Source organism: Leptosomus discolor, chromosome 20, assembly GCF_034619465.1.
Source record: "Leptosomus discolor isolate bLepDis1 chromosome 20, bLepDis1.hap2, whole genome shotgun sequence".
Lineage (NCBI taxonomy): Eukaryota > Metazoa > Chordata > Aves > Leptosomiformes > Leptosomidae > Leptosomus > Leptosomus discolor.
The window spans coordinates 2,526,273-2,550,054 of record NC_141410.1 but is presented as its reverse complement, the minus strand read 5'-3'; the positions used below and the strand labels follow the sequence as shown (position 1 = coordinate 2,550,054).

The 23,782-nt window shown below is 55.6% G+C and overlaps 1 protein-coding gene across 1 annotated transcript; it reads left to right on the top strand.

The window, feature by feature from the left end:
* Positions 1-13,793: 13,793 nt before the first annotated feature.
* LOC147414037 (peptidyl-prolyl cis-trans isomerase H-like) lies at positions 13,794-19,578 on the top strand. Its single transcript, XM_086476316.1, has 9 exons — positions 13,794-13,859; positions 14,469-14,533; positions 14,898-14,921; positions 15,433-15,477; positions 15,920-15,962; positions 16,940-17,054; positions 17,759-17,922; positions 19,313-19,411; positions 19,510-19,578. The coding sequence occupies exons 1-9, from the start codon at positions 13,794-13,796 to the stop codon at positions 19,576-19,578; spliced, it is 690 nt and encodes a 229-aa protein (XP_086332442.1).
* Positions 19,579-23,782: the final 4,204 nt, after the last annotated feature.

Here is a 23,782-nt window from a genome sequence, read left to right as displayed (position 1 = left end):
GCCTGCATTCCGATGCTATAGGAATAGAAAAGAATGCATTAGCAATGTCAGTTGTAGCATACCACTTAGCTGCCTTTGACTCCAGTTCATACTGAAGTTCTAATATGTCCGGCACAGCAGCACTAAGCGGTGGTGTAACTTCATTCAGGCCACGATAGTCCACTGTTAATCTCCATTCTCCATTAGACTTCCGCACTGGCCATACAGGGCTGTTAAAGGGTGAATGAGTCTTGTAAATCACCTTTTTACGCTCAAGTTCACGAATGAGCTTAGAAATGGGAATCAGTGAGTCTTGGCTGGTACGATATTGTCGTCTATGCACTGTTTTGGTAGCAGTTGGCACCTGTTGATCTTCAACCTTCATCTGTCCCACAGCAGTGGGCTCCTCTGAAAGTTTAGGCAATGAAGCTAATAGTTCTTTAGCCTCTATAGGTGCTATACCAAAAACCCACCGACGACCTTTTGGGTCTTTATAGTACCCTCTCTTTAAAAAGTCTATGCCAAGGATGCATGGAGCATCAGGACCAGTCACTATAGGGTGCTTCTCCCATTTGTCCCCAGTTAGGCTCACTTCGGCCTCCACAACAGTCAGTTCTTGAGATCCTCCTGTCACTCCAGCAATAGTAACAGTTTGTGTTCCTTTACGATTTGATGGCACTAGGGTGCATTGTGCACCGGTATCTACAAGGGCCTTATATTTCTGTGGTTTTAACGTGCCAGGCCATCGGATCCACACAGTCCAATAAATTCGGTTGTCCCTCTCCTCCACCTGGCTGGAGGCAGGGCTCCTCTAATTTTTAGCGCAATACCCATCAAGAAATGGGTTTGTATTCACTGGAGCAATCGCTCTGGTAGAAGAACTTTCTCTTTTGTTTGTTCTACCTTGTAACCTACGTACTTGAGCCCGCAAGACAAAAGTAGGTTTACCATCCCACTTACTCATGTCCTCTCCATGCTCACGCAGGAAAGACCACACGGAACCTCGGGACATGTACTGTTCCCTTCGGGCTGGCCTTGCAGGATAGCGTCTTCTCCTAATGGCTTCAACACGAGTCCATTTAGGGGAAGAATAGGATTTATCCTCTTTCTTAGACAATTTCTCATACATTTTTTCCATTTTCTTAGATATTTCATCAGCCATTTCCTTAGCTACAGCTGAGACACAGGCCTTCATGGGATCAGCGAGACTGTCCTCATACTGTCGCACTTTGTTAGCCACCTCATTCACAGTTGGTGTCTCGGCATCTCCTCCCCAGACCATTGTTGACAATGTATGGGAATACATTGATGGTGCACTCTGTACAAACTTCCTCCATATGGGTCGCTGACATGGCATTTCATCGGGATCTGTAATTGCTTGCCAGTCACTATAGATCACCTCTCGCACAGCTAATTCCCTCAGGTACTTAATACCTTTTTCCATAGCGTTCCATTTGCTTGGGCGGCATTCGATATCTTCCTTAAAGGGATACCTGTACTTTACAGCTGCTAAGAGTCGTTTCCAGAGGCTGGCATTGCCTTTCTTTCTTGCAAGTGCCTTGTCAATGCCTCCATTCTTAGCCAGGGATCCCAATTGCCTAGCTTCTTTACCGTCCAGTTCTATGGTTTCGGCCCCATTATCCCAGCATCGGAGCAACCAGCTGGTAATAGACTCTCCTTCATGACGACTAAAGTCCTTTCTTACATTACGCAGCTCTTTCCTAGAGAAGGGTGTACTTTCCTCTCTCTCTGACTCCCCCTCTGATGCTTTTGTTTTAGAAGGACCCTCGTCTGAATCTTCATCATCTGTAACTGGGCGATCTGTCTTTTTAAGGTGTTTTTTCCCAGTCACAGGGGCCTTATCCTCCTCTTCTGACTCTGACTCCTCTACATGTGCTGGTGGGGCTTTAGAAGGACCCTCTCCTGGATCTTCCTCATCCCTCACTGGGCGATCTGATTTCTTTGTCTGTTTCCTTCCGGACACAGGGGCAACTTGTGCTGCTAGAGATTGAGTGGGAGCCTTAGTACTTATCGGTGCAGCTGCGGTGCTCGCCGGAGTTGGAGTAGTGCCAGTGCTCACTGTCGGAGTTTGAGCAGTGGCAGCACTTGCTGTGGGAGCAGCAGCAGTGCTTGTGGGAGCTGGAGCAGCGGCAGCGCTTGCTGTGGGAGCTGGAGCAGCGGCAGCGCTTAGCGGGGGGGCCTGCTGGGTCTGAGTGGCTGTGGTGCATGTTACCCTCACTCGCTGTTTCCTTCGCGGGGTCTGAGTAGCTGCAGTGACTGTAGCTGAACAAGACCTATACCTACACCGAAATTTAACATACCGCCACACCCCCTGAAACACATGTAAGAGAACTGATAGTAAAAGGACCATCTATAAAATCATTATATTCGGATGTTGACGCTCACATCCAGGAGCCACGTAATCTGATAGATTCCACTTGTTATAGAAGGGAGCAGTATAGTTTCCCCAGGTGTGACTGAAAGTGTAACTAATAACAGAATCCACTATGTAACGCAAGATATACCCGGGTAAATTTGCTAACCAATTTATCCCAGCACAAACCAGTGATAAGCACCATAGCATAGTGGTAAATTTCGCCCAGCGCCTATAAGGGATAATCCACAAGATAAGGCTAACAACAAGTAAACAATAATTCAACGCATACAGCAGATGAGGCGATATCACGGCACTTAATTTCAAACAAAACATTAGAAGAGAACCCCGTGGTATTAAACTTAAGAGGCTTATCATCTTGTGAGCTGTTTGTTTAAATTTCCAACCGTTCAAAAATCTGGGAAAAAAAATTCAGCTCTTTTAAAAACAAGCGGGAGTTTGTGCTATAGCTATTCAGGTAATTTATCGGAGCTCTGGTCGTGCCCCACGTTGGGCGCCAATTGTATCTGTCACGGTTTGAGGCTGGGCCGGCCACTAACGAATGACAGACGCTCTCTACTAACCCCTCTCCCCTCCCAAAAGGGAAAAGGAGAGAGAACAAGGGAGAGAGAGACTTTACGGTTTGGAAAAGAAAACTAAAACAGCTTTAATGGAACAATAACAATAAAAGAAAAGATAATAAGAAGAATAAGGAAAAAAATGAAATCTATAGAGTATGTACAAATATAGACAAAACCAATAGCGAACCCAACTCCCCCCCCCACCCTGATGACAATACGTCACCACCACACCGCAGGGCTGGCACTGGGGCAGTCCCAGGCTGGACTCGGCAGCAGACAGGGACGGGATGCAGGAGCTGGACTCAGGCACTGGATTCAGGGATGCACGGATCAGTCCTCCTCAGATGTCGGCCATCGAAGAAGAGCGAAGGGGAGCGAAGGGAGCGAAGGGGCGAGACCCTCGTGATCTCTCAGCTTTATACTGAATATGACGTCTATGGGATGGAATACTCTGTTGGTCAGGTTTGGGTCACCTGTCCAGTTCGCTCCTCCCTGTAGGTGCGACCCTTTTCACTCCTGGCACCCCAACACGCAGTACAAGATTTAGCAGTGACCTTGGTCGCCATAAGAACAAGTATAAGCAAGGGCCTCTCTGCATCCCATTCCTTGGTACGAACTATAAACATCAGGCCTTATCACTGCTGGGAGCAGTCACTGTCTGGAAAAACAGGCTGCTGTTTCAGAAAGTGCTGGTAGTTAGAGGGGACTTAACTGAAAAGTTAAAGCACTAAACCAGAATTAGTTCTGATTTAGCCCAAACCAGGACACTGACCTACCTGCTGGGGGACACGCAAGCGCCCCTCGGGGGGGCTGGGCTACGGCGTGAGTTTCCTCATCCGGCAGATGAAAACGTAAGGGAGCTGGGACAAAGCCTGTTCTGTCACCTGCAGGCGCTTCATACCGCCCGGGGACATCCCGCCGCTCCTCGGGCAGCAGGAGTGTGTTGTGTGGGGCTGTCTTGGGGAGGTGCGGGCCGCGCCCTTTGCATGTTTTGAGGTAATACATAGAGTTGTAGAATGTGACCCGTGTGCCAGCTAGGAGGAGCGACCCCCCTTGCACCCAGCGCTGTGCTAAACAGACCTGCTTTGGAACTCTCTGCGAGTTAGAGAGTTTGCCTCCACGCTTCAGGGGCAGCAGCTCTTTCTCAGCCTGATGCATGTGTTTCTGTCACTGCGATCAGCTAGTCTCGCTTCCCGCGTAGCAGGGGTCACAGAGCTTCCCCAAATGAACATCCTCGCAGGCTTCATCACCGAGATTTGAAGGTGTCTCCACAATTTCCTCCCCTAGGGTCCCTTGCATGGTGGATTCCCTATTTGCCATTGTATTCTAAGGCTTGTTTTTCTCTGGACTTCCTGAGCATCGTCCAGTTTTGATATCCTTCTGGTTTCAAGGTCACGGTCCCGATGCAGATCCCTTGCGGGACTGTATGACTGTTGGAAAGCTCTTTCCTTCGTTAGCCGACTTGGAGATCTCCTGGAACCGTAAGTGACCAAGATAGCTTGACAAGGCCTATGGCCATACCCCCCCATCGGTTCTTGCGATGGGCTGACCTTGGCCCCATTCCCCCCCTGGCCGTGGTGTAACGTGGGAAGCTGGGTCCCTGGCTTCCAGTTTTCACGCTAGGATGGGGGAATGGGCAGTCCTTTGGGGGTGATGTTGCAAGGGCTGATGCCGAGGGGATACGCCTTGGTCGGAAAGGTGGTGGAGTGATGGGTCAGCTCCCAGATACCTTCTTGGTGGTTGCCGGTGAGTGAGGTTTGTCTCCTCTTCTGAGGGAGGAGTGACGTAGGCAAGGGCAGGGCTAGGAATCTGTGACCGGCAAGCCCATTTTTCAAGTGCCGGAGGAAAGTGACTTGGTGGACAAGAAGGCTGGGTTTCCCCCGGACCTTGCGCCTGGGGAATTCAGCAGAGCTCTTGGATCTCTCTGAGCCCACGTAAGGTGAAGACGTAGGGGATGGAGGCAAAGAGGAGGTGAAATGAAAGGTGATCCTTAGAGAAGGGCTCAGGGGAAGGGAGGGCAGCTGCCCCCCAGTCTCTCCCCCTCCCTCTGGCAGAGAAGCTCCCCTGGGCAGGAAGGATGGGATGCTGAGGAAAAGGCTCATTAAAGACAAGGCTGCGAAGAGCCCTCTGGCCCGGGGCTGCAGCCTGGCTCCGAAACGGCTCCAGCAGGAGGCATTTCTTTCTGGGAGGAACTGCCCGGGCAGGTGAAAGCAAAGGAGCTCCTGGGGGCGCAGCGCAAGCGCAGGCAGAGGGAGCCGAGCCTGGGCCCTGCATCTGCAGCGTGGAGGGGCCGAGGGGCACCTCAGCCAGGTCCCAAACTGCCGTGGGCAAAGCGCAGACCCTTTGCCCTCCTCCCCGCGAGGGCTGGCACGGGGCTCGGGACCTCTGCGCGCTGCCCGCCCCCTGGGGCGGGGGGTTAGACCCGGTCCCCCACCCGGCTTCAAGCGCCAAGCGGGGCGCTTGGGCCCGTCCGCTCCCCGCCAGCGCAGCCCCCCCCCCGCCGCCGTTCTCCGGGGGCTGATGGCGATGCTTTAACTGCACTCAGGACGTGTCTGAGGCAGCTCCGCCACGTCCCCCCCCCCGGCCTCCCCGCCCCGCCCCGCCCCGCCCCGCCCCGCCGCGGGGATTAACGCTGCCGGGCTCCCGCCTGCTGACTCCCGCTTCTCTCCCGGCAGCCGGGAGCGCCGGGGCTGCACCCAGCCCTGGGAGCGGGGCCGCTCTGCCCCGTGGCTCCAGGGCTGTGGTTGGGATTGCCCCCGGCTGGGGAAGGGGCCTTGAGGCCCCTCCGTCACTCCTAGCGAGCGTTCAGGATCTCCCCTCTTTGCTCCTCTGGATGTCCAGGTCCCCTCCTTGCTGCTGCGCCTATTCCATTTCCCTCGCCCCCTCCATCTCCCTTCTGGCCCCTGGACCCGTCATCCTTGCGCTCGGAGCCCCTCCTTTTGCCCCCCATCTTCCTTCTCCGCACGTTCTCGTCCCCTCCCTCAGTGCTCGGGTACCTCCCGCTCCCCTCCGCAGGCTTGCACGAAGCAAAGTGGAAGGGGGAAGAGCAGGAGCAAAGGGGAACGACCAGGTCCGAGTACAGATCGAGGGGAGCGCAGAAAAGTGGGCACGTGCCGGAAGGCAACTTCTCCCAGTTTCGTTTCCAAACCTTGTAATTTTGGACTGGACAAGGAACTGGGGTTCAGGGGGAGATCCGGTGGCTTCACCCCCTTCCACCCCTCTTCCATTTTACGGAGTTTATCTACAAATGCCAGCCTCCGGGGGGATCTGGGGTGACGCACGCACACCCTGACGCTTGGGCGAGTTGCAAAAAAGCTGTCGAATCCTGTGGTTGAACTATATGACAGAAATCGCCAGGTCAGCCGATTTGGCGATTGCCCCAAGAGCCCAAAAGCCAAGATTTCACAAACCTCTTTCCCCGTGCAGCTGCGCCATCAGGGTGATTAGAAAAGGGAATCACTGTAGAATCTTCTGTCAGGTTAACATCCATCCCCTGTAATTCCTCCAAGCGGTCAGATGTAAAAGGAAAGAACTTCTGGTAAAGCACATGTAATTGAAATTTCAGTTTTGGAAAACTTTTGCTCTCCTAAGATAAAAGCAACAAGCAGTCAAACGACCGACCTGTTTTAACCCAGCTTTCAAATATTTCCCCGCTCTGACTACTAGGTAACAGGCATTGCACTTGGTAATCCAAACAATTCTGTACTGTCCAAATGTAGGCTGGTAGTAGAGGACTCTTCCTTGAACAATTCACAGACAGTAATGCTCTCCAAAACACGCCACTGTTAAAAACACTCCTATATTTACAAACGAGTGCTGATGCTCTGGCTCTCCTGCAGCTGGAGGCTGTGGTCTCTCCGGGCAAAGCTACGTTCGAGTACCCAATCTCAGAAGCTTGCGAGGGGGACAAGCCTGAGGATGAGTCTTGGCTTGCGGCTTCTCCTTCAGGCTTCACGTCTCGCGTGGCCTGCAGGGTGCTGAGAGAGCCTGGTGGTTCTCGTGATGGGGAGCTGAAAACAAAACAAAGTTCCTCTCCTGAGTCATTCTGCAAACTCCATCTGAGCCTCCGCCACCCGCACGGCCCCAACGCTCCTCCCAGCCTCTCTGTGAGGCAGCGCAGGGCGACAGTCGGTGCCTTTCGCTTGGACCAAGTCTGGGATACTCCTCCTCCTCCAGCCAAGGAGCTGGCGGCCCTCATCTACCCCAGAGCCTCCTCAGACTGTCCGTCACCCTCCATGGCACCCGCAGGCCGTCACCGAGTCCACTGGGCTGGGTCTCCAGCAGGCAGGGAGCGGAGCTGCAGAGCCCCTCTGCCTTCCCTTGCCCATCTGGCGCGGATCGTGGGGATCCCGGCTACACCAGCAGAGAAACAGCTCGAGCTCCCTCCTGCCCCATAGCCTGGGACGTGAGTCACGCAGTCCTGGGCAGCAGCGGTCCTCTACGGCTCATCACCTCTTGTGTGAAGACACGCTTCCAAAAACCCTGGGCACCAAGCTGATCTCTAAATCCCACCGTGGGCCCCGACAGAGTTTGAAAATGTCACTCCTCCGTCCCATTAGCTTCAGTCTTTAAACACAGTCTTTAGAAACGGAGTCAGCCACCAGCACGGCATCTCCCCGGCTGAGGAGGACCCGTCTGTGCGGCAGCTCACCTCGCTCCAGTCGGTCTTGGCTGGCAGCTCCGTCTGGGTCTTGGCCAGCGACGTCTCCGTCCCCCAAATGCTGGAGCTGCTGCTGCAGCTCCTCCACCTGCTGCTCCAGGGGCTTCCTAAAAGCACGTTGGGCTGACAGTGAGACACTGACGTGGAGGCCTGCCTCCGTGAATTTAAGGCTGGCTGGGATCTAAACCCAACACCACGCTGCTCTGCACCTGCCCTGGGCAACAGCGAGGGCAGAAAGAAATCAGGACGTCCTGGCTGTCCCCACCTCCCAGTGGCACGTGAAAGGTGCGTGCTGTGTCCGGGATCCTCAATGCCAGCGGCACAAGAAAGGGCCCTGCCGGCAGCTGGAGGGTAAACCAAATCACTGGGCTGGCAGGAGGGGCCACGCACCTTCTGAGGCAGCTGAAGCCTCCAAAGCTCTTTCAAATCTGACACAGAGGGGATGGGGGGAGCTCTGCCAGGGACACTGGCAGGTCCAAAGGACACAAAGGAGGTAAAACCCGTGCTGCCCTGACTCCTTGAGCCCGCCTAGGGCCAGCCGTGGAGCTGCAGCAGGGAGCTGCAGGCTGGCCCAGCAGCATTTGCTGGCACACGCCTCCCCTCCGCACCCAGCACAGCCCTTCCCCAGCTCTGGGTACCTGTTCAGCCGCTCCTCGTGAAGTTCTTGCTGCGCACAAGCTTCATTTGCTCGGGTCCCCTTCAATTCCCCCTCCAGGAGTTTCTTCTCTGAAACATGGGCCTCTGCCAGCTGGAGTTGGTGTTCTGAATCCTTTAGCTTTTGCTGCAGCTTTGAAATCTCGGACTGAATTTGGACATGGATTAAAAACCTTCTGAATGTATAGGCCAGGATCTGATACGGATCCCTTTGATCCCTCACTGTCTGAGTCACAGGAACAAAAGGTTTCCATGCTTCTACTCAAAGCACTTCTGCACGTCTTGGTGTCAAAGCCCATGAGAAGCACCACCTCTCCAATGGCTACCAGACACTTTATCGGGAATTAGCAATAATAATCCTTTTCTGCACCTCATTTGATCCTGCACACTTCAGAACCCAACCCACTGATTAGTGCAAGAACACGGCAGAAGTGATGCCACGGAAAACACAAGCTTTTGCCATTTACCAGGTAGCAAACTGCAGCACATCTCCTCGGCAAGAAGGTGGTCTGGGCTTCCTGGCCTGCCAGCCCTACTGCCAGTATTTTCAGAGACCCCGAGTTTTAGAGACAAGAGTGGAGCCATCAGATTTGGCTTCTATTATCTTGGGTATGCTCCCACAAATAACAGACCTTTTTCCTAAAATATTTTGGGAATCTTAAGGGCGTTTAAGTAGGAAGCGGGGTAAAGCCAGTCAGTGCATACGCGTACATACAGATGTCTAAGCGCGTCTCAGGGCTTGCCAAAACCTTTGCAATTCCATCAAAAGGGGGCAGTGCTCACCTCACCCCTTCTTCTACTCTGACGGCCTCGCTTCCTAAGGCATCACTCACCGCTTGTGCTTGGGCGGTCTCCTGCGCCTCTCCCAGCTGCCGACGGAGGAAAAGGTTTTCACTTCTCAGCTTGGCCAGTTCCTCCTGCAGCTCTTCTGCCTCCTCGATGGTGTCTTTCGTCTCCTGGTCTGTCTCAAGGAGTACAGCATGCTGCTCCTTTGCTTGATTCTGGACCTGAAGTAATTCTCTTTGTGTTACGTGTAAAGCCGATGTCTTTTCCGAGAGGGCTTTTCTCAGTTCTTCCACTTCTCTTTCAGCTCTGCTCAGCTGCTGAGACAAGCTCTGGTTGGTTTCTTGCACCAGAGACATGTGCTCACGCACGCTGAGCAATCGGACAATTATTTGAAGCACTTCCGCATCAACGATATCTGACGGCTGATGGCTTCCAGGGCTCGGGTGGGAAGGGGATGAACACGACCCTGTCTGTTCAGAGATAAAGAGCACAGATTGGCAGAACTTAGGAAAGCAGCTCAGAAGAGGGGAGAGGGGCAGCATTTCCGAGAACCAGGACTCCCACCAGCTTGACGTCAGCTTAGAAAAGAGTTGTCAACAACTCTGCATCGGACATGACTCGAGGAAAGGTCTGATTTCACGCTGGCGTGTAGCGCCGTCCTACGAGGAGGACGGCAATTTAAAATGTTTGGGTTTACGTACCGCCCCCCCCGAGCTGTTGCTCTCCTCGACGGCTTCTTGGTCTGGTGGCGCCTTACAGAGGGCAGACTCCTTGCCCCAGCGGCCGGTGTTGGGCTCCTGCACCGGCCGCAACGGGGCGCAGTCGATGGTGGCGGCCGCAGGGTGCAGCTGGTCCCGGCCGTGCGGCCGGAGCTCATCGGCACGACGGCTCCCGGAGGGCTCGGGCACCACCCGCGCCGTCCTGCGCCGCAGGAACCGCCAGATGCTCTTCATGGCCCCGTGGGAACGGGCACTGCACGGCCTCGCCTCCCCTCTCTCCGGGCAGCAGGGGCCGGCAGGACTCGGCGGGCGCTGCCGGGGGCCGGCTGCGAGCGGCGGAGCCGAGCCCCGAGGATCGGCAGGGCACGGGCAGCTGCCTACAGGCTGAGCTCCACCGGCCAGCACCAGCTCCACCAGTGACACCAGCACCAGCACCGCCGGCACCGGCAGCACCGCTTCCACCAGCTCCACCAGCAGCAACAGCACTGGCTGCACTGGCAGCACCAGCACCGCCAGAGCCACTGGCACAGGACCAGCAGCACCAGCAGGTACGGTGTGTGCAGGGACTGTGCCAGCGCCCCAGGTCTAGTGGACCTGTGCGCTGACGTCATGAACGGCTGAGTGACATCATAAGGCTCTGGGGGCTGGGCGGGGCAGAGGGGCCCGCACGCTCAGAGCCTCTCTGCACACACACAGCCCACGGGGCCAAGGGGAAGCGACTGGTGTGCCCAGCCCCCCTGCGCATGGATTTGGGCACACGCTGCACCCCTGGGTGTGATGCTGGGTCTCCCCGCGCCCCTCAACGTGCCTTTCTGTGCGCCCAAAACCCCTGGGTGTGTGGGGGTGCCCTTTGGTACACCGTAGAGCCTTCTGTCTGTCTGCCAGAGGGCTACCCCAGGCCACCAGGGTACATTTTGGGCTGCTCCGAGACCCTTGCTCGGCTTTTTGGGCTTCCCCTGCACGTCTCACTTAGCCTTTAGCTGCTCCTGCCGCCCGCGGCTGTGCTTTTCAGGGTGCCCCAGCCCCCCAGGTGTGAATTTCAGTGATCTCCACGGCAATTGCACTGCCATTCAGGACGATAAAGCCCCTAAGGACGCCTTTCTGAGCAGCCCAAGGCCCCGCGGTGTGCCTTTCGGGCTCCCCCAACTCCTTGCTGTGCCTTTGGCTGCATCTCCAGGCCCCGCCGTGTGCTTTCTCCTGCACCCCATCTCCCTTGCTGCACTTTCTCCTGCACCCCGTCTCCTTTGCTGTGCCTTTCACGACTCCTCCGTGTACCTGTCGGGGCAACCCGGTCACCATGACGTGCCGTTTGGGACAGCCTGGACCGCTCGGGCTTCCTTCTGGAGCACCCACAACCCCCTGGCTGCTGCCCTGGAGCCACCTCTGCTGAAGGCTGCCGGAGGCTGCAGTTCCCTGCTGTCGCTCTTCCTTCGTTTCCGCTCCGTCCCGTTGGGCTTGGGGGAAGACGGCCTCGAACGGTGTCGATGCTCCTGCTGGGTCTCTGGGGGCGTTGCCGTCCCCGCGAGCAGGGAGAGGCAAGGGGCACTGGTGTGTCAGAGCTACCCCCGGCAGCCCGTCTGCAGTCAAAAGGGATCTGTTCTGGGCACTGCCTTAGGGTTGGACGCCTCCTTCGAGGCCGGGCTTAAGAAGAGGCGCAAGGAAGGGCACCCTCAAGGGGCCTGGTGCTTTTCTTGCGTTCCCCGTGGGCTCGAGGGGGTGAGCGGCGAGTGCTCTGTCCGAGGCTGAAGTCTGGATTGGGGCCCCTTGTCAGAGTCTGGTGGAGACAGAGGATGGGGGTGGGCTGGGAGCGGGCACTCAGGAAACGAAAGAGGGTCCCGGGTGGAGTCACCCTGGGGCAAAGCCTTAGATGTTCCTGGTGTGCACGCAAGGGCTCTTCCCCCGCGGGAGACGCGGCGGGGAGCCAGCGGGGCCCACGGGGACGGCAGAGTGCAGAGGGAGTCCCGTCGGGGTCTGGATCACGCTGCACGTCCTCCCCGGGCACCTCCCAAGCGCCCCAGGACCCCGTACAGAAGCCTTGCCCGTCAGCAGATCAGCAGCTCCCCCTCCACTTAGGCTCCTCGGAAAACTCTCCAAGAGTGGGTTCCTCCCCAATATCCAGGTGGTTAACAGAGAAGGTAATCCTTAGTCAGGGTCCCCGTCGTATCCACAGAGCACCTCAAGGCCCCTCTCCTTCCTGGGCGCGCCGGGATGCTGATGTTCTCCAGCAACAAGCCCAAGGCCTTGCCTTTGGTCAAGGGCCGCACAATGACTTTCACGGTCGCCTGGGTGCATGTCAAGCCCTTCTCCCCAGAGGTGCTGTTGCAAATCTGCAGCGGTCAGAAAAACTTCTTGGAAGAGTTAAACCCCCGACAATCCCTGACTAAGATACCGAAAAACTTTACTTGCATTTCTCCTGAGTTTTTCTTCCCCTGCAAGGATGGTTTTAGCTGTTTGCTGAGCAAAGCTGATAAATAGCTGACATCTTGCCAGACCTTAAGGAGACAAAGCTCCAGACATCAAGGAGACGCCTCTAGTACAGGACTGATTGTTACAACAGGTTGCATCAGAGAAGGGGCCCAGGTTTGTGCTCAAGAAGAAGGATTCAACTAGTGGACAGGTGAGGAAGACTAGGAACGCTGGGAACTCATCACCATCAGACTGCCCTTCTCAGGGAATCTGACGGAGGGGTATGATTTTTGTGTATAGGAACTGATGTGTTTTGCTGGCCCGTTGGAGCACGGATGGAAGGAGCTATCCCCCGTGCTGCCCGGCGCCGTCATAAAGAATCCCCGCTTGATAACACTGAGTTGTTGTTGAGTTTTCTCAGATTCATTCTCTGCACCCAGTTAGAGAAGTAGAGACGTCCTTTATTAACGCTGCGCACCGGGGACACGGGATCCTTCCCAAGGATGTCCGCCTGCACACTGCAACCAACGAGTATTTCTATATTCAATTCATACGTATTTAGCTTATACAATGCATATTCATTCTCTCCTCTCGATGACTGGTTCTTCTTTCCTCGCTTCTGATGCAAATTAGCGCACAGCCTCTGTCCATTGTTCCCCTTTGAGTAGGGGCTATCATTTGGGCAGGTGGCCCGTGAGTCGGAGGTCTCGACCGCTCCTCGAATTGACTGCGGATGGTCAGGGAACACGTCCTTGGCTCGCAGCTGCTTTGGTCATGATTCAAGGATTACACACAGCGGGTACCGTAATAAATCCTGTCTGGCAGACATCTTGGACTACAACAGACTGTCCTTGTTTCTAACCACGAACAGAGCATTGGTTAATGAAGACCTTCGGTCTGGGACTTTACAGGGGCGTGCTAGCAGCATTGGCAATAGAGATTGTATTTCGTATTTGATCATTTATTCCCTTTGAGACTTACTTTCCCAGCATAATCATTAGTCTCTCCTACTGCTATTCGCCAATTAGAATTCTTGCTCTTCAAGGCAAGGTGGGAAGAGCAAGGGGGTCGCTAAGCAGTAGCCCCAAATCCTCAATCTGGTGATGGCCGCAGCAGTGCCGCTCGCCAGCGCTCCCTGAAGTCTCCCGTGGGGCACTGGAGCTGGCCTGTCTACCCTCTGCGCTGCAGCAGGCCCGCACTAAGGCAGGAGGAGACGTGCTTGAAGGCCAGGCCCTGCCCCCTGCTGAAGCCCGGCCCTGCCAAGCTGCCCAGGAAAGCCCCGGGGGCAGGAGCCATCCTGGAGGCAGCAGGCTGGGGTCTCCCCCGGCGGGGCCGGCGCCAAGGGCCAGAGGGCAGCAGCCCGGCCCTGCCAAGAAGGGAGCCGAGAGCTGCCCACGAGGGACAAAGCCCAGGGGAACGCCAATCTCCTCAAGCCCTCCGCAGGCCCCTGGCACCCTCCCGGCGCCGCCCGGCCTGGCGGGTCGACTCCGGGGCGGGCCGGGGCCACAGAGCCCCGGCTGCGGGGCCGCCAGCCCCCGCCGCTGCCCGCCGGCAGGCAGGGAGGGCAGCCGAGGGAAGGCGCGTGCGCGCCCCGCCTCCCGCTGCCGCGGCCGCTGCCGGGAGAGGCGGCCGCGATGGCGGTGCTGGCGTCCAACCCCAACAACCCCGTGGTCTTCTTCGATGTCGCCATCGGCGGGCAGGTGGGCGAGGGCGCCGCCGCCCCGGCCCCGGCCCCGGCCCCGGCCCCGGCCCCGGCCCCGGCCCCTGGGGCTCTCGGGAGCCGCGCGGCGGGGCCGGGGGCCGCGGGTGCAGCGGGAGGGGCCGGCGGGGGTGCGGTGGGGTGTTGCGGGGGTGCAGCGGGAGGGCGGGGGGGGCTTGTTGGGGAGGGGAGGGGAGGGGAGCGGCCAGGGGTGCAGGGCGGGGTCTTTTTGTTGGTGGTGCGAGAGGGGGTTGGCCGGGGTGCGGGGGGGGCTGTTGGGTCTCGTGGGGAGTGTAGGAGCGCAAGGGTGGGGGTGCGCTGGGAGGGGGCGGTCGCAGGGTCCGTCGTGGGGCTGTGAGGGGCGCAAGTGGTTGGAGGGGCGCGTCGGGGTTCAGCGGGGGCTGTGGGGTTGCAGGGGCGCGTGGGCAGGGGCTTGGGGCAGTGCTGCGGGGGAGGGGTGTGGAGGTGCAGGGCTGCATCGGGAGGGGGCTTGCAGGGCTGGGGTTGCAGCAGGAGGCTGACTTGGCGGGAGTTGCCTGGGTGCAGCGGTGGGGAGGCCGGTGGGTGCGAGTGGGGCCCAGAAGGCTCATGTGGCCGCCGTCTTGCCCAGGAGGTCGGCCGCATGAAGATGGAGCTGTTCGCCGACGTTGTCCCCAAAACGGCGGAGAACTTCAGGTGAGGAGCGGCCGGCGTTCCTGCGGCTCAGCCTGGAGCCGGCCTGCGAAGGGTTTTCGGTGCAGGAACGTCTCTGGTGGCAGAGCGACTGCCTGCCCCCGCGAACTGCTGCACCTGCTTTGCTCCTCTCTGCGTTGCCAGAGAGATGTGACGGTGCAGCATGCTGATCCCCGGGGGAGCCCGTCTGGCTGGAAGGTGAAGGCCTCCGGTCCCTCTCTGCTCCCTCGGTGGAGCTTCCGATAGGCCCGGTGCATCTATGAAGGGGGCTGCCTTAAGGTCACGGTAGGGCTCTCCTCGCCGCCCGGTTATTTTGCCACGGGCCGACGGATGTGCCTCACGCTCTGCTCTCTTTTTTGTTTTCCAGGCAGTTTTGTACGGGGGAATTCAGGTGAGTGGGTTCTAGTGGGTCTTTTTAAGTAGGCTACTGCGAGAAAGAGGGCTGGGCAAGTAGGAAGAAGGGTCACTTGGGATTTTCTCTCACTGTCCCAGTACAAAAGGAAAGAGGGAGAGAAACCTGCTGGGATGAAGTTGTGCCGGGCTCGTCGGTGAGTCGCGGAGGTGGCAGACTTTGCCATTTGGGCATGACTGTGTTCGTGCTCAGGTCGCTCTAGAACGGCCTGTCTGCAACTCGCAGCCGCCCGTGCTGCAGCTTGCCGCGGGATCCCGTCAAGGTGATGGTGTGGAGGTTGTAGGGAACGACGTCAGTTCATGTGCAGGGCCCACCGGAGGTTTCCCTGTGCCTCCGAGAGCACCAGCTGAGAGCCAGGCTGCAGCGCTTGGTTGTGTATCAAGGCAGCTGCTGAGGTACAGGGCAGCCCTTTGGGGCTCCGGATCCCTGGGAGGGTTTTGCGTGGGCTGTCCAGTGAGTCGCAGTGATGTTCCTGTTTATTTCCTTGCAGGAAAGATGGTGTCCCTGTGGGTTATAAAGGAAGCACTTTCCACAGGTAATTCCCCTGCTTTTGTTCAGGCACCTAAATAGCAGCCTGAGCCAGCTGGGGTTTTGAGACGCGCCTTCAAGGCGTTACTGGTGTGGGAGGCCTTTGTGGGTGGCAGCTAATTGTCCTTCTGTAGCTGTGGGGGATTTGGGGGCGCTGTCAGACGTGTACGCTGGGGTCACTGGGAGGGATCCCCCGTTCCTGGTGGGCCAGGTCAGAGATCATTTTCTGGCATCTGTCACCTAATCGCTGTCCCTGGTCGAAGAGCAGTGGCTCCCAAATCACCTGATAGCAACCAGTAGTTAATATTTGTGGTAGACTTGAGACTGTAGCGTTCGTAGGCCCTGATAACTTCCGTGGTGCTGCTGCGAGGCCAAACTCCTTTTTACCACGTAGTATTCTTCTTGAGGCATTTGTCTGCTGAGAACTAAGTATTCTTTTCCTTGTTTAGGGTGATAAAGGATTTCATGATCCAAGGAGGTGACTTTGTAAACGTATGTACCTCTGTATTCCTTTGGGGCTTCTCCTGCGTGGTGTAATAGGCACTGTTTCCAAGGGTGCGTGCTGATTTGGGGGCTCTGTTGGCTCTCTTTTGAGGTCCCCAGTAGTCACTGGAGGTTTCCTTGTAGCTTTGCTGCCATCTCACTGCAGCAGGCTGTAATGTACTTGGAAAGGAATCGTGAGTCTTGTGTGCACATACCCTCTCCTCCCCCAAAGAGTTCCTCTCTAAAAAGCCCCGTGGCAGTACAGCTCGAGGCTTTTCAAATTGGCAAAGATTTTTTTTTTTTACCCTGTTGTCCTTCCCCGCCTTCTCCTGTCCCCCCGAACAAGAAACCCTGCGAGTTTGTCTTTGCTTTGCGGAGAGTGACCTTAAGTAGAGAACCGAGAAGCATGTGGTGCAAGAGATCGTTTCCGTGCAAACGAACTTTTTGTCAGTGAATTGTGCCAAAAGAGGACAGAGTTTGTGCCGGCAGTGGTGGTCGTGCTCTGAGTTGGGGAGAAGCAGAGTGTGTGGGGAAGGCTGGAGGACCGCGGGGTCTCTTGGCTGTCCTAGGACCCAGTAAAATGATTTCATTTCTGGAAGCGTTTCAAAACGTGAGGGGGCGTGATGAAGCTTTTTTAATCCAAACTTCCTAAAACTTGGTTGTCTGAAAGTCGCTGAGGGGAGTGACCGCACGGCGGGCGGCTCAGCCGCAGCAGACTTTAGGTGGTCGCTAATTGCGATGCTGCTGCGATGCCCCCGCGGGCTTTATTCCTTCCCCTGGAGCTGCTCAAGCATTAGGGCTTGCACCAGACATTGAACGTGTTCGCTCCTGGTGCGTATGGAGGGCAGGGGAGCATCCATTTGGGGCAGAGTTGAGCCCTGTCCTTTTGCGTGGGGCTTTTAAATTTGTGTTTTAATAAACTGAACCGTTGGGTAGCGCTGGCTCAGAACAAGCGCTGAGGCTGACGGGGCACCTCTGTCACCCAGGGAGACGGCACCGGAGTAGCCAGTATATACAGGGGTCCTTTTGCCGACGAAAACTTCAAGCTGAAACACTCTGCTCCTGGGCTGCTCTCTATGGTGAGTAGAAAACACTGCCGTTGTAAGACGGAAAAGCTTTAGGTACTTTCTCTGTGCCCTTTTCCTGGGTGTATCGGGTATTTGCCAGGCAACAGACATCTCCACCGCTGGACCCAAGGGCTGAAAGACCGGCTGTGTAAGTGCTCGTCAGAAGGCTGCTCGTGGGTTAATGCGTGGAGGAACAGCGAAGTCCCGATGATGATCCTGCAGCATCCTTTCTTTTCCCCCGTTGGAGGGCTGGGGCAGGCTTTGCTCGATGAGCTTTGAGAAGAGCTTGGTGGCTCTTGCGGTTTGTGTAGGGTGGCAAGCGGTGGGGTTTTCTTCCTCCCCGATGCTGTTACCGAGCACTGACCTCAGCAAGGGGGAGGCAAAGAGGTGGGGCGTTCCGAAGCCGTAGCAGCGTTCCCAGGGTGCCTTTGCTAACATAGGCTTCCTGTTCCACGCTGTAGGAAAAACTGCAAGCGTTGCCCGTTGCCTGGTAGGAACAGTACCCTGACTTTGGCCACAGACAGCAAGCGGAGTCGGTGCTGCAGCGTTCCTGTCTGCAGCTGCTTCTCGCCCAGCTCTTTCAGCTGCCCTGCCCTTAAAGCACTTGCTTAGAGCATTCGCCATGTGCATTAGTTACTCCTCCCGTTCCAAGCACGGCCCAGAAAGAGGTGTCACGACACAGCTAAGCGAGCAGTGTGCCGTGGCGTGGGACGAGGGATCCCGCGCTGGTCTCGGCAGCTTTGTGTGAAAGCGGCGTGGCTCCGGAGTCGCTCTGCCGGGCCAAGCCGTGGTCCCTCCCAGCTGGGTCCTTCCGCAGCTGGCTAGCGATAAGTAAAAATGCTGTCAGTTTTTCGTTACGTGCTCCAAATGTGACTGGTTGGATTGGAAACCCGTCGTGTTCGGTGAGTACCGGCAGCGGCGGCCTGGCGTCCCGGCTGAGGGACACTGCCTGTGGCGCAGCTGCTCGAAGAAACAGCCGGGGACTGCTTGTTCTTCGCCCCTCGCCTGTGGAGCACGTTTTAAGAGGGATCGTTTCCTTTGCCCGTTTAGAGCTCGGAAGCCAGCCCTGACGTGGCCAGTAGCTTTACACTGCACCAGACTTTCCAGCGGGACCAAAAGTGCATGTACCTGTGATGAGTGGCGGGGAGCAAAGGTAAATCCGGCCGTATTGAGATGGAAGAATTTTCTCATTCTAGGTAAAATCGTCGATGGGCTGTTGGTCATGAGAAAAATGGAAGTAAGTTGAATTTGCCTATTTCTCCGCGAACGTCCCCTTGGGCAAGTGGTACAGAGGATTGACAAGGGTGGTTCTGTTCTCTGCCGCTGTCTGTTTACAGGGTACCAGGGAACAGCAGCGTTGATAACTGGTGTTACCGGTTGTCGTTGTTATAAAATGGCAGGAAAGGCGTTGAGGCAAATGCTGTCCTATAGATTGACTTTAGAAATGCTGTGCTGTCGTGGTTGCTGGTTGGTCTTTGAGCGGGGATTGTGTTCCTGTGGCTTTATTTGCGACGCTTTGCATTTGTTGGGGAAGCTGAATTGAAAAGCTGTTCCGTCAGCAACCCAGACGAGGGTGTGAAGCAGATCACTTCTGTGCCGTTGCCCGGGATTATTCCGTGGATGCTGAATGATCAGTTCTGCTGATCCGTGATCAGCGTGTTTGATAAGAAAAATGAAAGTCATCTCCTGAAGGGCTTCCAGCGTCGTGACTGGGTGTCTGAGGAGATGAGGAGATGTAACAAACAGCGGTGAGATCGAGAGAGGCGAAACTGAACTCCCTGGCCCGCGCCTGGCTAATGTGCGCAAGGGCCTCCACCCTCGGTCTGGGAAGCGGGGCGAGCACAGAGCTGACCCCCGTCCGGTGTTGAGAACAGGTCCCGTGCAAGGAAGGGTACGGCGCGGTGTGATGCACGTGTTGCTGACCCTCTTTGCCAGGAGCACCGATGGCAGGGTTGCGGTGTGCCTGCCTTGTGCGTCACTGCAGCGAGGGGCGAGTTGAGGGAAATAAGTAAGAGACTCAGAAAGGAGCAGCTGAGTCCAGCAGAAGGAGAGGTTCAGAATGAGGGTTGCTGTGGGACTGTCTGGTGTTTGGATTCCGCAAAGGCCGTACAAAGGCAAGTTTGCTTCGCGTGTTGCAGCTGTAATTAGTAACTTTCAAGCTTTAGGCCAGAGCAGCCTCAAGCGACGTGATGCCTGCTGTATCTCAGGAGGAGCTCTCTGGCTTTAGCTCTGTGCCTTCCCTCCCCTTGGAGGGATCGGGGTCTGGTCTGTATCCCAAACCTCTGCCCGCAGAGAGAGTGCAGCAGCTTATGGCTGGGTCCGTTGCCCAAATGCGTGATGGTGCTTCTGTGCGACTCGGAGCTGTGTCTGGATTTCCCGGTTCCTGATGCTGTAGGCATCTCTCTCTCAGCCGGTCTTGGAGTACCTGTCACTCGCGGGATTTGCCGAGCTTTTATGAGGTTTAACGCTATACGTTTGTCTGTCCTCAGAATGTGCCGACGGGTCCAAACAACAAACCCAAGCTGCCGGTTGTGATCTCCCAGTGTGGGGAAATGTAGAGCAGTGAAACAGAAATGGGGTAAGTGTGTCTTCGCAGGCCGCCAGTGCAATCAGCCTCTGGGCTGCTCTGCTCCTTTCCTTTTCTCTTGACTTAGTTTCGCAGTCCTTTGAGCCTGTAGAGAGCTGACTCAGCTCAGTGAAGCGCCAGCAAATCCCCACCGTTTTTGGCCTTCCATTCGATGATTTCCAGAGAGGTCTGGAATTGCCCACGAAGACGCTTTGTCCCCGCTTCCATAACAGAGTCTTTCAGATCTGTGGCACTCCAGACTCTGGGGAGCTCCTCCTGCTTGATGAAGTGACAACAGGGGATGTAATTGTTCTTTCGTTTCCCTGGTACTTCTGGTGGCGTCGATAGGCTTTTGAAGAGAGGGACGACCTTGTTCCCAGGCTTTCTTGCAGATGGGCAGACCCGTGCTGATGGGTGGGGTCCCCTTTAGGGCTGTCCTCAGGCCCAGGCTTGTTCATCATTTCTGCTTGGAGCACATGATCTCTGGCCAAGATCCAGCTTGAGACCGGCAGCTTTTCCCTTCTAGGGACGAGGCCGGTGCCACCTCGCTGACTTCCCAGCCAGGTTTTAGGAACTGCCTTTCTGCAGCCTGCTGCCTCTCAGCTGCCTGGAGACAAGGAGGGCATCTGCCTTGCCCAGCTTCAGCCAGCTGAGTCAGTTACTTGTCCAGACCCTTTAAAATCAGCCGGGAGAAAGAGGCGCTGGTGGGTTTGGGTTCGGAGGCGGGTGCAGAGGCCCGGCATGGAGACCCAGGAGGACGCCCGCGTTCTCTGGCTCAGGGTGAGCTGATGCGTGCAGCAAGTAGCGCTCCCGTGAAAACCGCTGAGGCGGCACCCAGTGTCACTGCACGGTCTTGCTGTTGTAGGATGAGTCGGGAATGGCCGTCCAGCGTTTCGGACCTGTTTCTTCTGCGTTTCAGCGTTCCTTTGCCGGTGCTTAGGCCTGTGCTGGCTCCATGCCGTTCCATCTCCAGCCGGTTCCCCCACTGCCCCAGTCCTCTCTGCAGGCCAGATCCGCGCTCTTGACGTTCTCCTGAAAGTACTTCATCATTGGCATCTTACCTTTTTTGGGTTTTCTCACAGTTTGAAATGTAAATAAAGAATTTTGTTAAATATGCGTGCAGAGCACATCAGTTGACGTGCTCGGGAAGAGATTCTTCTTCAGGTGAGGAGGACTGCAGAGTCTTCAGCAACGTGTGTTGTCCCTAGCTGGTTCAGCAGGGAGCTTCTACTGGGCGTGGTGGTGCGGGGCCCTGCTGCTGGGCGATTGCGAAATGGGCAAGAAGGGGTGAAGGGAGCATGGCAGAGCACGGCAGTGCCGTGCTACAGCAGCTCCTTTACTGGGCAGGTAAGTCGGGCTGCCTGGCAGAGAGGTTCTTGGCGTCTTGGGAACAGCCAGAGCCTTTCTACACGCAGCCTTGCTGAAGCAGAAGGAATTGGCGCGGCGCAGGCTCCATCCCCGTGAGTTTGCTGGGCTCTGGGGCGAGTCGTGTTGTAAACAAGCGTTTGTAAAACCTCCCCTGGCGCGTGGCGGCACCAGGCCGTCGGGCTGTCGTGTGGCACGGGCGTTAGAGGAATTTACCTGGGTGCGACGTGGGTGTTAGGGCAGGGCTTTGGGCTGGGAAGCCAAGAATGCTTATGCTCTAGGAGCAGAAATTGGGCCTCCTTATCCTGCACGGTTACCGAGGGCGCAGCTGAGGCTGCCGGTCGGTGGAAAAACTGACTTTCTCCTTCCAGAATTGGGTTGCAAGCTGACTGTCACGGTTTGAGGCTGGGCCGGCCACTAACGAATGACAGACGCTCTCTACTAACCCCTCTCCCCTCCCAAAAGGGAAAAGGAGAGAGAACAAGGGAGAGAGAGACTTTACGGTTTGGAAAAGAAAACTAAAACAGCTTTAATGGAACAATAACAATAAAAGAAAAGATAAGAATAAGAATAAGAAAAAAAATGAAATCTATACAGTATGTACAAATATAGACAAAACCAATAGCGAACCCAACTCCCCCCCCCCCCCCCCGATGACCATACGTCATCACTACACCGCAGGGCTGGCACTGGGGCAGTCCCAGGCTGGACTCGGCAGCAGACAGGGACGGGATGCAGGAGCTGGACTCAGGCACTGGATTCAGGGATGCACGGATCAGTCCTCCTCAGATGTCGGCCATCGAAGAAGAGCGAAGGGGAGCGAAGGGGCGAGACCCTCGTGATCTCTCAGCTTTATACTGAATATGACGTCTATGGGATGGAATACTCTGTTGGTCAGGTTTGGGTCACCTGTCCAGTTCGCTCCTCCCTGTAGGTGCGACCCTTTTCACTCCTGGCACCCCAACACGCAGTACAAGATTTAGCAGTGACCTTGGTCGCCATAAGAACAAGTATAAGCAAGGGCCTCTCTGCATCCCATCCCTTGGTACGAACTATAAACATCAGGCCTTATCACTGCTGGGAGCAGTCACTGTCTGGAAAAACAGGCTGCTGTTTCAGAAAGTGCTGGTAGTTAGAGGGGACTTAACTGAAAAGTTAAAGCACTAAACCAGAATTAGTTCTGATTTAGCCCAAAGCAGGACATTCCACCCCTTATTCCATACCATTTACGTCATACTGATTACTAGCTTATAATTTGTCTTTTTACATGAAAGTTCATTAGGTTTGTTTAGTTCATGATTATGGATTTCCATTCTTCCATAGCAGTCTCTCAGGGCAGGAAAGATGTCATGAAGTTCGTTGTGGTTCGTGCCCAGGGTTTGCAAGTCCATCTCGAAGAAGTTGTTGGACGTCACTCGATGAGGCTAGCTCCAGTTATTCTGAAAGACACTTATTGAACACTGTTAGTATTATGTAGCAATTAACACTGTACAGGTCAGAATTAAGTGTTCTCACCCAAAGTGAAATTCCCTTGAGGTACACATTGGACTTCACCATCCTTCATCATTACCCACCAAGTATGACCAGGTCCTTGAGCGAAAGCAACCCCACGAATGGGTTTGCCTTTGCCCGAAGCAGGAAATACCCACACAGTTTTTCCCAACAAATTCCTTTCACACACCACAGGGACTTTATCCCCTTCAACTGTATGTAGAAGGTCGGATTGGGCAGGACCGGCTCGATTGATAGATCCTCTGGTGTTAACTAACCAGGTGGCTTGTGCTAAATGCTTGTCCCAGTTTTTGAAAGTTCCACCACCCATTGCTTTCAGAGTAGCTTTTAATAGTCCATTGTACCGTTCAATTTTCCCAGAGGCTGGAGCATGGTAGGGAATATGATATACCCGCTCAATACCATGTTCCTTAGCCCAGTTGTCTATAAGATTGTTTTTGAAATGAGTCCCATTATCCGACTCAATTCTTTCTGGAGTACCATGTCGCCACAAAATTTGCTTTTCAAGGCCCAGGATGGTATTCCGGGCAGTGGCATGAGGTACTGGATATGTTTCCAGCCATCCGGTGGTCGCTTCCACCATTGTAAGCACGTAACGCTTACCCTGGCGGGTTTGAGGCAATGTGATATAATCGATCTGCCAGGCCTCTCCATACTTAGATTTCAACCATCGTCCCCCATACCACAAAGGTTTTAACCGTTTAGCTTGCTTAATTGAGACGCATGTTTCACAGTCGTGGATAACCTGCGCAATAGCGTCCATAGTTAAATCCACCCCTCGATCACGAGCCCACTTGTACGTCGCATCTCTTCCCTGATGTCCTGAAGTGTCATGGGCCCACCGAGCTAGAAACAGTTCACCTTTATGTTCCCAGTCTAGGTCTGTTTGGAACACTTCCGCAGCCTGATCCGCTTGCTGATTGTTTCGATGTTCCTCAGCGGCCCGACTTTTAGGTACGTGAGCATCTACATGACGTACCTTGACAACTAGTTTCTCCATCCGGGCAGCAATGTCTTGCCACAATGCAGCAGCCCAAATTGGTTTACCTCTGCGCTCCCAGTTATTCTGCTTCCACTGTTTCAGCCAACCCCACAAGGCATTAGCTACCATCCATGAGTCAGTGTAAAGATAGAGTACTGGCCACTTTTCCCGTTCGGCAATGTCCAAGGCCAACTGGATGGCTTTTACCTCAGCAAACTGACTCGATTTACCTACTCCCTCAGCCGCTTCTGCGACTCGTCGTGTGGGACTCCACACAGCAGCTTTCCACTTCCGACGATTCCCTACAAGGCGGCAGGATCCATCAGTGAACAGAGCA